The following is a 15,810-nucleotide window of genomic DNA, read 5'->3' on the forward strand; positions in this document are numbered from 1 at the left end:
TTCTGCAGCTCCCTGGAAGAGCAGCAGGCATTCCTAATGCTTTTCTTCCACCCAGAGCTTGAGAAAGGCTTGCTGTACATTTGTAGACAGTTCACTTATTACCACAGTATAACACACTCTTGTGTGCTGACCATACACAGAGCTGACCTTACACCAAACAAAAGTTATAGCTAGATGCTTCTGCAGTCTTGATGTCTGCAGTTCCAGCCATAGAGGATGAAGCTCAACAATCACCTGACAAAAGCCATCCCTGTCCCAGCAAGTTTCTACAAGCTAGTTGTAAGAAAAGAACCAGATGCAAAGCAGAGGTAGTGAAAACACAAGGTAGCTATGAGATTTTATTTAGCATCTTTCAAATCCTTGGGAATGTGCCAACTGAAAGACATTTATGAATGTTACCAGCAGAAATAAGACCAAGTATAGCGATAATGTAGATAAGAAATAACATGCATCAGTATATTTAACCCTGGCTTTGCAAAATTTGTGTGAGGTTAGTTTACAAACAGCTCCCTGTTCATACATAGGCAGTTGACTTTACCATTTAAGTGTTGTGTTTGGTTACTTCTCATTCTTCTTTAGTTACATCTGGTCCTTCACAACACAATATATTCCTATTGTGCTGCTATAAATCATCTTTTCCAAATCCAGAATCCTTCTAATCCCAGAAATACAGATCTTTGGTTTTGCTTCTGCTTCTGTGTTGGTTTCATTTAAAGATACAGATGATGAGAAGACTAAGGCAGACATTGCTGCCAAAATGTTTTTCTTCAAGATCTTATAGTTTCAAGATCTTAGTTAATTTACCTAATCTACAGCTATTTATGACAAATACACGAACAACAATTTGTGTGTACTTCCATTACTTTAGGTTGCTTTAGGATGCTTAATAGGGCTCACATCCAGGAAGCAAGAAGTCTGAAGTGAAAGCTCAATAGTCCTACCACCTCAGAAGAACTAAGTTCTGATTTGCTTTAGGGATTTCCTTAAAGGTACCCATTCCATAACATACCTAAGTAGTGTTGCTAGAAACCCACCTCTCAACAGTCTCCAGTGTGGATTATGGTCCTGAGTTTTAAATAACTCCAGGAAAAAAACAAAACGTTGACATTCTCCAATACATCTGCTTCTAAATTTACTACAGATTTTTATTAAGTGGAACATTTCGCTGCATGAATTGGTACTGCTTTCCCTGTGGAATTCGATCAGAATTAGACACAGATCTTCCTTCATGGGTGAAAAAGCAATGCAGTGAGAAGGTTCATCAGCTCAGAAGTGTATCAAATACTAATCACAGTTAAAGTTATCACTGTCATGGTCATAATATTTGTTTTGCACCTAACTTAAATTGCTTGTCCGTATCTTCTAAATGCATAAGATTCAAACCCTAGTCAGAAAAAAAGAGAATGTGTGCTAACCTGCCTTTAACTGCTTTTTAATGTTGTAGCAAGACATATTTTCATCACAATTTAATGTGATATTCACTCTAAATATCACAATCTTACTTTAAAGTAAAAGCATTTTCTCTCTGAATTGAACAGACTGCAGCTGGCAGAGAAGAGAACCTGTTTATAAATCATCACTCTGTTTGTAACAAGATAAAAAGTAAACCGCCTAAAAATCATGCACTCATCACCTGCATTCTCAATTTTGTGATGAAGATTTAAGACAAATAAACCGAGTATGTCAGCAATCTTTGCCAGCCAGACTAGACTGCTTGATTTGCAAACCAGCAGCGCCTATACATGGAATGGAGGCATTGCTCTTTCTGCCCTTAATGGATTGAACAAAAATACTAATTGTGACACCACACAGCACAGTTGATTTCACTTATACTTCCTGAAATAAAAGTGATGAAAACCAAAAAAAACCCCCCAAAACCCAGAAGAATGCTATTGTTACAGTCTGATGATTACAGCAGCACCATAAAATGCATGATGCTTATACAGGAGGGACTGGTACAAGCTCTCACATCACAGTCTTCTCAGTAACACTCAATGAACTTTCCATTGAAGGACCCTGCAAATTCCTCATGTACATAATGCTCACAAAGGGCAGTTATGAGAATCAAACCATTTATTTTTGGCAAGTGCCAGAATTTGGAGCTGTGAAACAGAGGCAGTCTTCCAAAGTAACATCTTTACGTGCAACATACTGCAAGGAGTGAGAATGCACACAGGCAGCCTTCAGCATTGTCTTTAAAAATTAGCTGCCTAAAACACAGAGAAAGATATCCTTTAACCACATCAGTGGAAGGCAGGAAACTGGAAACAATAAAACTCTGATACTGACTTCATCTCAAAAGAGCTTCCCTTAATCACTGGTGCCACAACACCTCTCTACTACAAATGTCAAATATTTACCCTTATATGGCTTCTTCCCATGCTGTCAAGGGGTATAACCTCAACAGACTTGCTCACCTTGGGTGAATCTTTCCATGTCAGAAACCTGCCTCTTTACTGAGCTGTTTTAGGAAATTCCAGCAAAAGCATTATTCCCTCAGGCCTTTTTGAAAAAGAACACCTTTTTTTCCTTTGCTTACGTTGAAAAATTTTGGTGACCTTTCCCCAGAGAAGACAAGCATCTCCAGGCTAACTAGAAGGGATATGAACCCTACCAATACATCTCAAGAATTGGCAGTAGCAAACTAAAGCATGGAGACTGTTTCCAAGAGTATGCCTTTTGTTGTCTTCGTCAAAATCTGCCCATTTTTCACCATTTGGGGGAAGATGAGTGTGGAAGGCAGGAAAGAAGATGAAACACTTCAAATGCACATATCCCCAGCAGGAATATTTAGCAATGGTTCATCGCATATTTCAGCTCAGGCTTCACAAGGTCTTAACCCACAACTGCTATTTTCAGATGCTGACAGTCACATCTGGATCAAATCTGCTCCTCTAAAGCAAGAGCAGTGGAAAGATTGGTCCTGTGTCTTCAGTGAACTTCTGGAAACCTTACACAATGTCGAGAAGAGTCCTGTGCAGTTTCAGGTCAGAGGAATCCTACAGAAAGATGAGAAGGAGAAAACGGGAACAAAGCTTCATGGACACCAGGAGCTGGAGACTCAATGTTCCAGAACTTAAGAGGGTGGAAAATTTAGGACTGGTGATGAAAACTATGTCAGAAGAAAATAAAGACTGAACAAAAAGCTGAAGTACAGAGTAAGAACTAATACAGACCTGGCAGAAAGATTGTGACAAGTTATTTAAGTGACTTCAGACCTGCCAAAATAACTACAGAGAGACATATCAATTCAGAAGACATTACAATCATGGGAAAGAGAAAAACTTAAAAGTGATAAAGAGGAACTGAGACAACATGGACTGACAGGGGATGAGGATGAGATTTGTTGAGAGAATAAATAAGGATAAGGATAGATGGGTGGGGAGGCTGTAGGCAGAAGACTGTACAGAGGGGAATGAGACTTCCTAAGTAAAAAGGGCTGAATGAGGAGTCTTAAACATTGAAAAAAGGGGTGAGGGACAAAAAATTTGGAGGGGAGATAGGAGAGAGACTTCAACTAGCCCAGAAGGAATGGTTTGAAAATTGTCACATTTGGAATGAAAGAGTAGAGGAAGTTATTCACACAAAAGAAGTCTCCCAGATTACAGATGGAGTTCAAGATTCTTTAAGATCAATCTCTGCTTGAATAAAGCATTTGTGAAACGTCCTGAAAATGCATTCTTCACTCCCCTACAGTTACTGTAGGAAGTAACTTTTTACTGGCATTATTTTACTGATAGGAGTTCTTATGTCAAATGGCTGACATTCATGCAGTGGGGATCTAGATGTTCTCAATGTACTGATATCATTGTGACAGTGCATTTATTGTAACATGACAGATGCAGGCACTAGGACAGTTCATTTGCATTACTCATGTTGCAAAGGTAAAACACAAATATGCCTATCTCATTTTCCAGTTACCGACATCTGTATGTATTATTAATATGGGCTTCTGACTCCTGTGAACCACAAAAGCAAAATGTGTTTTTAAAAGAAACTCAGGGACAGCATCTTACTCAAGAAATATTACCCCAGTATGCTACTCTAATTGAAGTTTATGCCTGTTCTAACTAAATTACTACTTGAAAAAGCTGGGCTGGCTCCTGAAGAAGAGAAGGTCAGCAGATTCTGCCCCAGCCAGCATACCTGTCAGCATGACAAGCAGGAAGCAGAGGTATCAGATTTCTCATCACAAACTTGCCCTGAACACTTCAAGCTGCACTAATAAGAAAAAATAATTATACTTAACTGATCATCTGATAAAACATATCAAACAATGGAAAAGTTTGCTCTTTGTTACAGTGCAAAATGTCTGGATTTGACTAGAAAAGCAGTTGGTTTTAAAGCATACCCTGGGACAAAGGGAGCCAAATAGTGCTCACATGGCTTCCTTTCACTCATCTTAAATCCATTAAATACTTCTTATCAGCAATTTAAAAGAAAGCTGGAGAATCTCAGAAGGTCTACTTTATCTGGTAAAGACCATATTAGCCACATCCTGTGAAGTCAATTTCGACAACTGTCTAGCACCCTGGCATTAAGAACAAAGATTACTCAGACAGTCAAAAGCCAATAGAGGTAATGCTTTTTAAGCTTATTTTTTATTTACTTATTAATGACCTAACAGCATTAGGTCACAAAAGCATCAGAAAGAGCAAAATTGTGTTTTCCTCCATTCACTCTAGTGTTCTATGTCAAGCATTATAACTCTACATTTTCTAAAGATAATATAGGCTGAAAGGACACTTCCCAAAATACTATGCTAGGCTAATTCTTAGTGAGCTAACTTTGGATAAGATGATTAGCACCAGGATACTTCATGCAATTTAACAACACGTGCATTAGTGGGTTGTTTGTGTGCAGCTGTGTATGTTCTTTACATGTGTCTACAATTCATCTTGGAATCCAGTTTCAGGCACATGAAGGACAAAAAGGTAATCAAGAACAGTTAGCGTGCATTCATAAAGTGGAAGTTGACTTCTCATTTCTATGATTAAATAATTGGCTCAGTATAAGAGGAGAGCAGTGAGCATTTTCTACCTTGACTTCTGACACTGTATCCCATAAGATCCCTATAGAAAGCTGATGAAGGATGGGTTGGATAAGGAGACAGTGAGGCTAATTGAAAACTGGCTGAATGGATGGGCCCTAAGGGTGATCAAAGAGGGAGGACGGTAGCTAGTGGCATATTTCAAGGGTTAATGCTGGGTCCCATCCTTTTTAAGATATTTGTTAATTATCTCAGTAATGGGAAAGAGTGTGGATGCATTAAAAACAAAACAAGCCCAACAAAGTCCCACCAGCTCTTCCTCCCCTCACCCCCCCAAAAAAATTATTAAAATTACCTCCAAAACCCCCAAAAGCTTTATTCTGTCCCACATGCAAACATGCTTAGCATTACACCAAAAATTTAGAGAGTGGATTCAGGGAGCTAAGTTTTGACACCCTCCCAGCTCTAGCTCTAGAACCTGTTTCAAAGTGTAAACAACAGTAAGAACACAGTCTTTTAAAGTGTACCAGGGTTTGAAAAGCAAATCGATTAAATCTCTAGCTAACTAAATCCACTACAGGTAGTTCTCAGCTGGGGGCAGAGGGCAACTAAAATAGTACCTCTTCATTTCTCCCATTTTATTCTTATGCCCTTCCCAGTCTGACATCTCTTCAGCTCTTAGCTCTTTGTACCTGGGTTGCCCTGCCTCTTTTCCTCCCTCCCTTCCCCTGCCAAAAAACCACTCCACCCCAAAATAAAAAAAAACCCTTCTTACTATTTTTAGTTTGTCTATATAAGCTGTTGTATTGCAGTCAGCTGCAAAACTCACTAGAGAGCTCTGGTTCCAACCAGTTTTATACTCCTTTCAACTCTCTGCTTCCTGGGTTTTCTCTCATTTCCTCATATTGTTTTATCTTTAACAATTTTCTCTCTCCACTTAGCCCTGGTCATTTGCTTATGCCTTCCTCCACCAGCTCCCACCCTCTGTGTATCTCTTCAGTTCCCAACTTGAGCAGCAGTTGTCCTTTGACCCTTCCCCAGCTTCCCTTTTCCCATTTCTCATCCTATTTCCTAACCAGCTGCCAATTTTTTACCCATGTTTATCTGGAAAATAAGACAGATCAAGCTGCTTCCCCTTCATCTCACCGTGGCTCAGCACCAGTCAGCTGGCTGCCACGCTAATGACCTCAAATTATAGAGGCTGAGATAATCAAACCCTGTAAGGCTGCGACACTCCTGCAGATGTCTGTGGAGCCTCCTTATCCTTCTCACAGCCACCACCCGTGGTTAGGTAAATGACTTCAGCATTGCTAAGGCAACTTATGGAGAAAAGAATCCCAAGAAGCATATGAAAGGATCTCTTCTGTAACATCCTTCTTGGCACATGCTTCCATGCAGCACTACATACTGGGGGAAGAGTGGCCCAGCAGAGAGGGTCCTGGGAGTACTGGTTGACAACGGGCTGAACATGAGCCAGCAGTGTGCCCAGGTAGCCCAGAGCACCAATGGCATCCTGGCCACCAGGAGTAGGGATGCAATTCTCCCCTTGTTCTCAGCACTGGTGAGGCCTCACCTCGGGTACTGTGGACAGTTCTGGGCTCCTCCCTTCAAGAAGGACATTGAGGTGCTGGAGTGGGTCCAGAGGAGGGCAACAAGGCTACTGAAGGAACTCGGGAAAGTCTTTATAAGGAGAGGATAAGGGTGTTGGGGTTGTTTAGCCCAGAAAAGAGAAGACTCAGGGGTCATCATATCACTCTCTACAACTACCTGAAGGGAGGTTGTAGTCAGGTGGGAGTCAGGCTCTTCTCCCAAGCAACCAGTGACAGGACAATAGGGCATGGCCTGCACCAGGAGAGGATTAGGCTGGATATCAGAAAGCATCTCCTGGCTTGCTTCTGCAGCTTATGACAACCATATACACTCCAGAAAGAAACTTAAGGAAGAGGAAAATGTAGAGAAACAGCAGCAACTACAAAAACCAATGAAGTCTTGCAGAACAATTCCTCTTTGTGAGAATTCTGGGAAGGGGGGAAGGCTGTTTAATCATGATGCACATTTGTGTTGTCAAAGCCTTAGCATTGCTTTCCCTGCTCATTGCTTGGGAGATGGACCAAGTGGCCTGGAACTCTAAGTAGGAAGAGTGTCCCCAGCTGACTGGTATATCCTTGTGCAGATAATGTCATACACCTACCTAAAACTATATATTCTATAAACAGAGCATTCAACATGCATCTCCCAATAAACATTCCTTTATGGGTAATCACACACAGGTTAAGTCTGTAGACTTCAAACAACATCCAAGTGACTTAACCAGCCTCTTCAAAAACACAAAAGAACATGACTCTGGTGGCACGGTTACAAGTACATGAAGTGAGTGAACAACTCACAAAAGGACTCATCCAGATTTTTTCCAGTACCAGAAAAGGAAAACCCAAAAATACTTTTCACCTGTAATGATGAGGATTCGACAAAATCTTACAAAATGAGTGTAGCATTTATTAGCACCACTCATTCAGAATTAGTACTAAAGAAAACATAATTCCTTCATGTTACAGTCAAACGACAGGGTTTTCCAGCAAAAACACATGCCATCTTCAATACTAGAGGCCAAGGACACAAAGTGAATAGATTGCAGCTATAAGCTGCATGGAAAGATGAGAGAAAAAGGCAGAAAAGAACACAAGACAAGTATCAGGTGAGGGGGAAAATAATCAATACGTGAGACCCCTTCAGATAAAGCATATAAAGGGGCAGACAAGTTTTCTGCTTCATGTTATATGTTCTAGGAAACAGCACTGTACTTCCTGTTTATGAACATTACTGCAAAGTGTTTACCACTCTTTGTTGACTACCACTGTCAACTATAGAATGCTTTTTTCTGTTATTTCTCATGAACACATAGTAACAGCTTAGATTTATCCTGTCGAATAAAAACTAGAAACACATGAGAACAATGATGTTACACTAATATATAAAGACCAGCACATGCCAATTCCATTGTCAGGTCCATCTGTCCTACTGTGAAATCAAACAATGCACAAAAATAGCATTATGGAACAATTAACACCATCCTAACCAAGACTCCTACCTTCACAATGCTTTTCAGATCCTGCACATACATCCTCTCTGTCTCCAGAATCTCTTGGACAACTCTGTCTACGTAGAGGAGCTTGGGACTGGTGGGCTCTGTGACCAGGGACATCGCACAGTTTTTGCTCACTCCTTTTGGTTCTGCTTTCCTTGGAATGCTTAGCCTTTTTTCAAGGCTTTCCTCAGGATCCTCTTGCTCCATAGGGGAGTTTTTGCATGGTGTGTTGCTTGAAAATCGTCTGGCTGGAACCAGTTCTAGCTTGATGGCACCCGATTCTTTATCCTGGTTAAACAAGCCCAAGTGGCTGTTTGAAACTAAGGTCATTCTGCTTCCAAAGGAGCAGTGGCTGTCCCTAGAGGAAGCAGAGGAAGAAGTGGAGCTAAAGCTGACAGGACGGTCACTGTCTGACAGGTCCATGGTTTTTTTTTCACAGTAGCAGAAAGGTCTGGTCTCCTTGTGCAAATCTTCCCCTTTTGCCTTGGAGTCCAGTGTGTCCCTCACGGCTGGTAAAACATCAAGAGGTAAGTGGAAGTCATCTAAAAAATAAACAGAAGAAATAGGTTTAGTGTTGCTGCTCCATATAACACAAAATCTGACAACAGATACTTTCACAGGTTTTTGCATACAAAACAGCCACAACTTTTAGTTAAAAAGCAACCAGAGCAGCACGATTTGGGGGTGACTGCGGCTCTAATGCTTTGCATGTGGGGGGGGGGGGTCCCCCAGTGGGGCTGCTACACAGGCACCAGGTCTCTTGCTCACATCCATGTCCCTAGCATGTCCTTGTGCCACTGTGCTGGGCTTGATTATAACATTTGCAGTGTCCGGGGCTCACCAACAGGAGAGAAATGACACTCAAAGATTTTCCCTAAGGTTAAAAATAATGCTGTCAGTAGCAGTTCCTGCTATGTCCAAGCTGAGCACTAACCCTGGTCTGGAGTCTTTGGAAAACTCAGGGATCACACAGTGATACCAGACAGTACCTTTCATTTTGAATACTGTAAGGTCAACAGTCAAACAAAAACTGAAGGCAATTATCAATTACCAGCTTGGTGGCTTGTACAAAGACACAAAAATTGGAATCATTTCCCAATGAAAATAATGTAGCTTCTGAAAACAAAACAAAACAAAAAGTTCCCTCTGGAAAGAGTGCTGCCAAATAATTCAGTTTTCTACTGGGAAAATAAGTCATTCTAAAACTGTTCAGCTCAAGCCAGGATATTACCCCCCGCTGAACTGACCCAAAGCTGTTTTTCAAATCAGTGCAAGAACAAAGTAAGGTGTTGACTTTTCAAGTCTGCTTTCTTTTTATTGCCTACATGCTCTGCAGGAGACTGTCCACGATGCAATGCAGATTTCTCTCTGGCCAAGTTGCGTGTAATGCATTGTGAGAGTCTGTAAAAGCAGCTGCAGGTAAATGCAATACTTCAAAGATTTGTTTCAGTAAGAACTGTCTACCCAAAAAATCTTGCCACAAACTCAAAGAATTCCAGATTATCTGTGCCACGAAAAAGTGAAACTTGTAACAATTTAGGAGGAAAAGCAGTCCTGAAACTGCCCACACAGTGTTAGCTAGTTCTTATTTTACTCCAGGGAAAACCTCATTTTTCAAAAATGATACCAGCAATTACAGCTCTAGACAGCAGTTTCAGTAAAGAAACCAGAAAGCCAGTAAACTGCAAATTAAACCCGCCCAAACTTTAAGGTGGCCTTTCTTAAACTGAGGCAGACTTGCTATGCAATTACAAGCAGAAACCTCCCTGACATCACTTCAGCTGCAGCTGGCCTGGGGTAGGGAGTGGGGGAAAGAGAAATTCATTCCAGGCAGAAAGCCACTCTCTCATTTTTCAAAACCAAGAAGTACCATTTATTTTAAAATAAAATTGAAAGACAAAGAAATAAAAATCCAAACAAAAACCCCACAACAATCCAAAGCAAGCAAACAAACAAAAGCCTAGAGAAGAATATTCTACTTATTTCACCCATCTTGAGTATGTAAGATTTTGTTTGTAGATGAGTAATTAATAATGCCATTTCAGTGATCATGGCATTAGCTTTCTGTTAAGGATAAATACTGCCCTCAAGGCAACACATGGAATTAACACAGAGTAATTTGCTCATTACATGGGTCAGAAACTGGCCATTAGATTAAAAACCTGATTTAGCACCTCTGTACCCCCGGCTTTACCTTGATACCTGAAAATCTATAGTCTTTGATCCAAATTCTGATTTTGCAGCACAAAAGCATTATTTTTGCACCCTTCTTGAATAAAGCACATCAAGTACAAACTCCAAAATAAAATAAAGCAATAAATCAGGTAAATATTTAAAATTGAAGAATACATTGAAATTCTCTTGTTTCTAAATGGGTATGAACAAAGATGTTTGCTTTCCTATTTCTTGTGATAAGAAAGTATGCATTTTTGATAAGGAAGAATGTATTTTTGTTATCAGCTTTGGATCATTTTTCATGTTCAGTTAGAAAGCACAATGTTGCTGTGCAGATGTAAACCCCATTGAAAAATGCACAGGATAAACAAGATAACAAAGATATCCTTCCACTAACTTACTCCAAGGTATTTTACTAAAATTACATGACAAAAAAGCAACTGATTAGCCACATTTGAGGGGAGGGGGAATAAAGGGTTTCTGTGACGTTCCATCGCTCCACACTCTTTTCTTCTTGTTTCACTGATAGGCATCCACCTCTCAGATAACCTGAAGGCATTAGAGTATAATATTTGCTTCACAAACATTGTCAGGCTCATTAATATAAAAAACCCAACCAAAACACAGATCAGGTAAATGAAACTTGAGTCAGCATAAACTTGAAAAGTAGTTTTTTGTAAGACATACTTGTAGCCAGAAGCACAGGGAGATCTTGGACATATCTTGGAATAACAAAATAAACAAAACCTATTTTCTTGTTCAATGACAATGTCATCACTTATTAAAAAACAGAATTATCTGTAAAAGTTGGTCTTGCTCTTTAACACCTGTATTCTCCCTGACCTTGGCAAACCCCAGGCACCTCTTAGGCATGACTAATTATATGCATACAACACCATTGACTCAAGTACCTCCATTTTTTTTCATACAAATTACTATTCCTGTATGTTTCTACATCAAGTAGCAAACACTTTGCTTGGTGTAATTTAAGATCTTGAGCTGTTTTGCCCTCAAAGCCTCATCCTGACTGCTAGCCTCACAGTAACTTCTTTTACTTCATTCTGGCTCCTTTCCCTGCTAGGCATAAATTGGTTATTTGGCTTCTCTGTGGAGAGTTTCTGATAAAATTTTGCCCATTACATCTCCAACCAGGAAAATGTGTTTCTCAGGGTCCATGCAGATGGCACCGAACCTCATTGCTCCTGGATAGTGGCAGCTGATGTACCCAGCAGAAAGGCAGGACACACAGGACCAGGGACTTCAGCATGGCACAAAAACAGGAGGCAGCTAGGAAGTCCTATACCAAACACTTTAAAGCCTTCCTATCGAAGTCAGAGATTGGGGACAAGTCCTGGTTCTGCCCATCCCTCAGTTTCTGCCTCAGCTGCAGGCTCCTGTTACAAACCCACAGCCCTTCCCTATAACACAAGATCTCTGTATCTTCCAAGGCTTCACAGGTTTATCTTCAGAAACTCCCCCGCACCTAGGGTAGCATTAGTCCTGCTGTTGAAATCAGGAACAGGTATTGTAGATGGCTTTTGCAGTCAGCAGTCCATCACAACAGGCAGCAGCTGAATCCAGCTCATTGCCATAGCCATGTGCCCATCCATTTTTCTCATCCTGCCCTGCATTTGGCTTTTCAGAGCTTTACTACAGCTTTACCACAAAGTTACTCCACCCTCACACCAGCCACCTAAGTTCTGTACCAGCTGCTGGGTGAAAAACAGGGGAATTAACAAAGGAATAAGGAGGTAAAGAAAAGGAGCCTCCCCCAAGATTGCTCTCAGTGTACCATAGATTGACCAACGCTTTTGGCAAACCCTGTAACCTCTTAAAAATTTCTCTTTGAGGCAAACTTAACTATAAAAAGCAAGTTAATTTCTCCCATGTCTTCCCTGACTGATTTACAAGCACTGTACCCCCCAGCCAGCAATTTTGTCAGTAGCAGGTGGGTGCATTCACCAAAAAAACCTGATTGCAAATAGCATGTGTGATTGTAGGTACTCCCCCCTGAACCTCACAGAGGTCTTGACATCCCAGCCCACAGCAGGCTGGGTTCACTTCTTTTTTTTTGTTAGGCGTTCTTTTGTTTACTGAACCTTTTCAACGATGAACCAAAATAACACTGAGAACTTTTAAGAGTTTTGAATAACGGTATTTAACTCGGTCTGCGGAGGAAAAGAAAAAAAAAAAAAGAGAAATATTTGATTTGCATACTTTAATTAAGGAATAACAGTAATCACTTGTTAGTTCAGCGCTGAAAGGAGGATAATTGCTACTTGTCCCTACTCACAAGGAAAAACACACCCTGAACAAGGTCATTTCTTGTTCGTGCCTTTGCGTTAATTCAGTTGCCCTCTCCTCCCCTCCAGCCCTGCAAACCTCCCTGCTTCCCCCTGGACCCCCATCACACACACACACACACACACACACACACACTGACATGGCACAACCCCCGAGCACTCCCCAGCAAGAACAACAAAGAGTCTCTTCAGAGGTGTAAGGGCAGAAACACCCATGTTTCACACCAACAGGCAACTGAGTTACAACACTGAGGGCACATGCAAAGCAACTGTTTTGGTCTGTCTCACGTTTTCAGGGTCCAGTCATAAACAAAATGCATACACTTACTTCTGTAACTTACTTTTCTTTAACAAATACCTCCTTCCTGTAAGAATATTCACAGTAATAATAAATGGGCGTCCATTATCTCTGCAGCTTTGGCTACTCTAGACCATGAGCATACAATAAGAGATAAAGTGCATCGTCAATTTTCTATTTAAATACAAAATTCCCAAACCCCTATCTAAATTTAGGTGTTTAATCCTCCAAGTTGTTTACTGCATATGACATTTTAAGACATTACTAAAAACTCACAAGTCAATTTATATTCACAATTAGTATTGTTGTTGTCTTTCTCCTGGCATGAAAAAGATCACCTCAGATGTTATCTACAAAGTCAACATTACCCGAAATTACAGGCTTCACATCCTCTGGAAGTTTAGCTATGTAAAAGTGATGAGACTACAAATCTTTCCTGTATTTTCCTTGAGATATTTTCATATTAAAAAACAGAAAAACAAACAAAGTTATACCATGGATACAATCAAGCAAGAGTGTTTGGAACAGTTTTACATTCAGTATCAAATTCAAATGCAGAACGGGAATTGAGAAACAAATGTTATACCTGACTGAGAAAGATTAAAATACATTTACTATAAGAATCTCGACATGATCTTAAGTATGCTCCCCATATCCTCTCCTCTGAATATTGTCCAAATGAAGGTCAGCAGAGCTGTAATTACTAAATTTTGCATATGAACACAAACTAGTTCTTAAACTAACAGCCCCTCTGAACAAAATCACATTAGAGAGCTACAATATTTTCAGGATTAGATCTTTAGTCTGAGCTGTCACAAACCACACACTTGGCAAGTACTTCAACTGAACTCCGAACAACAGAAATCCCATTTATTAGAAATCTTATGAGGGAAAAAAGTCACCAACTAATGAGTCTCCCTCTTGCAAAGTATTGCCCCCCCTGCTACCCCCTCACAATATTTAAAGCAGAACTGCCTCTGTCACAACCAAGCACGCTAACATCCCAGAACGTTATTGCAAGGGAAAATCCTCTGCGACAGTATCTCACCACTGAGGAATGTCTCTGGCTCCTCGCACCCACGACGAACAAGTCCTCTCTCTATTTTTCCAGTCCTCCCCGAACAACCCACGAGCTACCTGTGTGGCAGAGGAGAGGCGCGAGCTCTGCCTTCAGCTGTTCCCAAATTACCTCATTGGGCACTCAGGTAAAATGAGAAGCTCTTACTAGTCTGTACAGCTCCTTCGCCAGAAATATTGCATGAGTCAGCTTTTATCTATCAAAACCCTAAACACAGAGGCTTTACAGAAACCTGATTCACAACTTTCTCCCTGCCTTTATCCCAGTGCACCGACAGCATCGCTAAGAGCTTTAAATGAAACATGACATCATGCAATTCAGGGACAGGACAATGGGCATCACCGTGGGTAACTTTAAAATGCACACTTCACTGAACAACACCCACTGACTTCCATTTTTCCAGGCACAACACTTTGAAAACATCAAACGGACCCCCCACTTCCACTGCATTTATTACACTTTGCTCCTTGATTTGCAGATAATATTGATAAGCATGTAAAGCAAATAAATCACCTGCTGATATTGTGAAATTTCTGTGTTTATTGTAGAAACTCCTATGAACCTGCAATGCAATAGGATGATCCGTGGCAAGAGGGTAATTCTAGATACTATTCTGCCCTAATGTAAACAGAAACAGGCTTTTGTGGGGTGCTTGCAAACCTTCACTGTTTGTTTTAAAGAAGGGAAGACTTGCAGAAGAAAACCAAACCATTTATGCCATATAAATCACAGTGAAGCAAAGTAAAAGGGAAAAAAAAAAACCCCAAAAAACTAGTTTTGAGGAGAAGGGGACAGTGAGATGATGCAAAGAAGCAAAGATGAAGAAACAGATCAAAAAATCACTGTAGACTGGTGCTAACTGATGGGAAAGCTGGTGGCACCCTTGGCTGCAGAGGGGGTGGTGGAATTTCTGTCTTGGAGCTGGGAGGCAAAAGAAGTCAAAAGAGTTCCCAGCTGCTGGCACCATTTCCCAGGTGTGCTCTTAAAACTGCATGCTCAAACCTAGCCCACAAAGAGATACTTTAACATCATGTTTGAAACTCACTCGCTCTTTGCTTGTACATTACATGGCCTCAGCTTCATTCTAAGTTTTCCTAAACACTAAGGTCCTTGAACAATGCTTTTGAGCAGGAAGCTAGAAGAAGAAAAAGGAAGTGAAGACAGCCTTGAGACCATACATAAAGCTGTGAAACACTTTGATCTAAACCTCAGGGCTGTCGGGGTGAAAGTCCCATTTACTCAAGTTAAAGATTGGGAATTTACAACATGTTGCCACACTGACCCATCTGAGATCACTGAGACATGCTCTCGCTTACATATGTTCTCCAGTTTCCGTGGTTTCTTTAAATACATTTTTTAAATATTTATGTGATTAGATATACAAAGAGATGCATATTTTTTCACAAGATCTGAACAATACCTGAGACAGAGTCTCCATGCATCTCTAAGTCTTGGATGCACTAACAGGCACACACGATGGCCAACACTGCTCCCGATGTCCTCACTATGTACACAGTACAGCACCCAGGTGTTCAATCAAATAACCTGAATGTGGCAAATTTACATTTGCTGTGCTCCACATTCACACATATTTCTGCCAGGAGGTAATGATTCACTCCTCCGGACTTCCTCATGCCTTGTGCCCATCTTGCTTTGGAGCCCTCAGCACCTCTGAGGAAGTTTTTGAACTCCTGGACAAACCTATAGAGCATTAACCAGCCACAGGGTCACAGAAATGCTCAGAGGGATGGAGCTTCCTACAAAAGATCAGCAGACCATACATGAGGATTTCCCCAAGAACAACCCCTCACACTCCATTCACTTTAAACATGCTTAACACTGAGAGCTGTCAGTACAGGAGCCTAGAACCTCCAAAGCCTT

General features: G+C 40.8%; 1 protein-coding gene across 2 annotated transcripts in view; it reads right to left on the bottom strand.

Moving 5' to 3' along the window:
- Positions 1–15,810, bottom strand: part of PLEKHG1 (pleckstrin homology and RhoGEF domain containing G1) — a 132,601-nt gene that overhangs the window by 39,750 nt on the left and 77,041 nt on the right. For both annotated transcript variants that reach the window (XM_030448142.1, XM_030448141.1), the window contains one exon: positions 8,079–8,617. In XM_030448142.1, the coding sequence (XP_030304002.1) occupies positions 8,079–8,617 (539 nt within the window). The remainder of the gene's footprint in view (positions 1–8,078; positions 8,618–15,810) is intronic.

This window comes from Calypte anna, chromosome 3 (assembly GCF_003957555.1).
Source record: "Calypte anna isolate BGI_N300 chromosome 3, bCalAnn1_v1.p, whole genome shotgun sequence".
Taxonomy (NCBI): domain Eukaryota; kingdom Metazoa; phylum Chordata; class Aves; order Apodiformes; family Trochilidae; genus Calypte; species Calypte anna.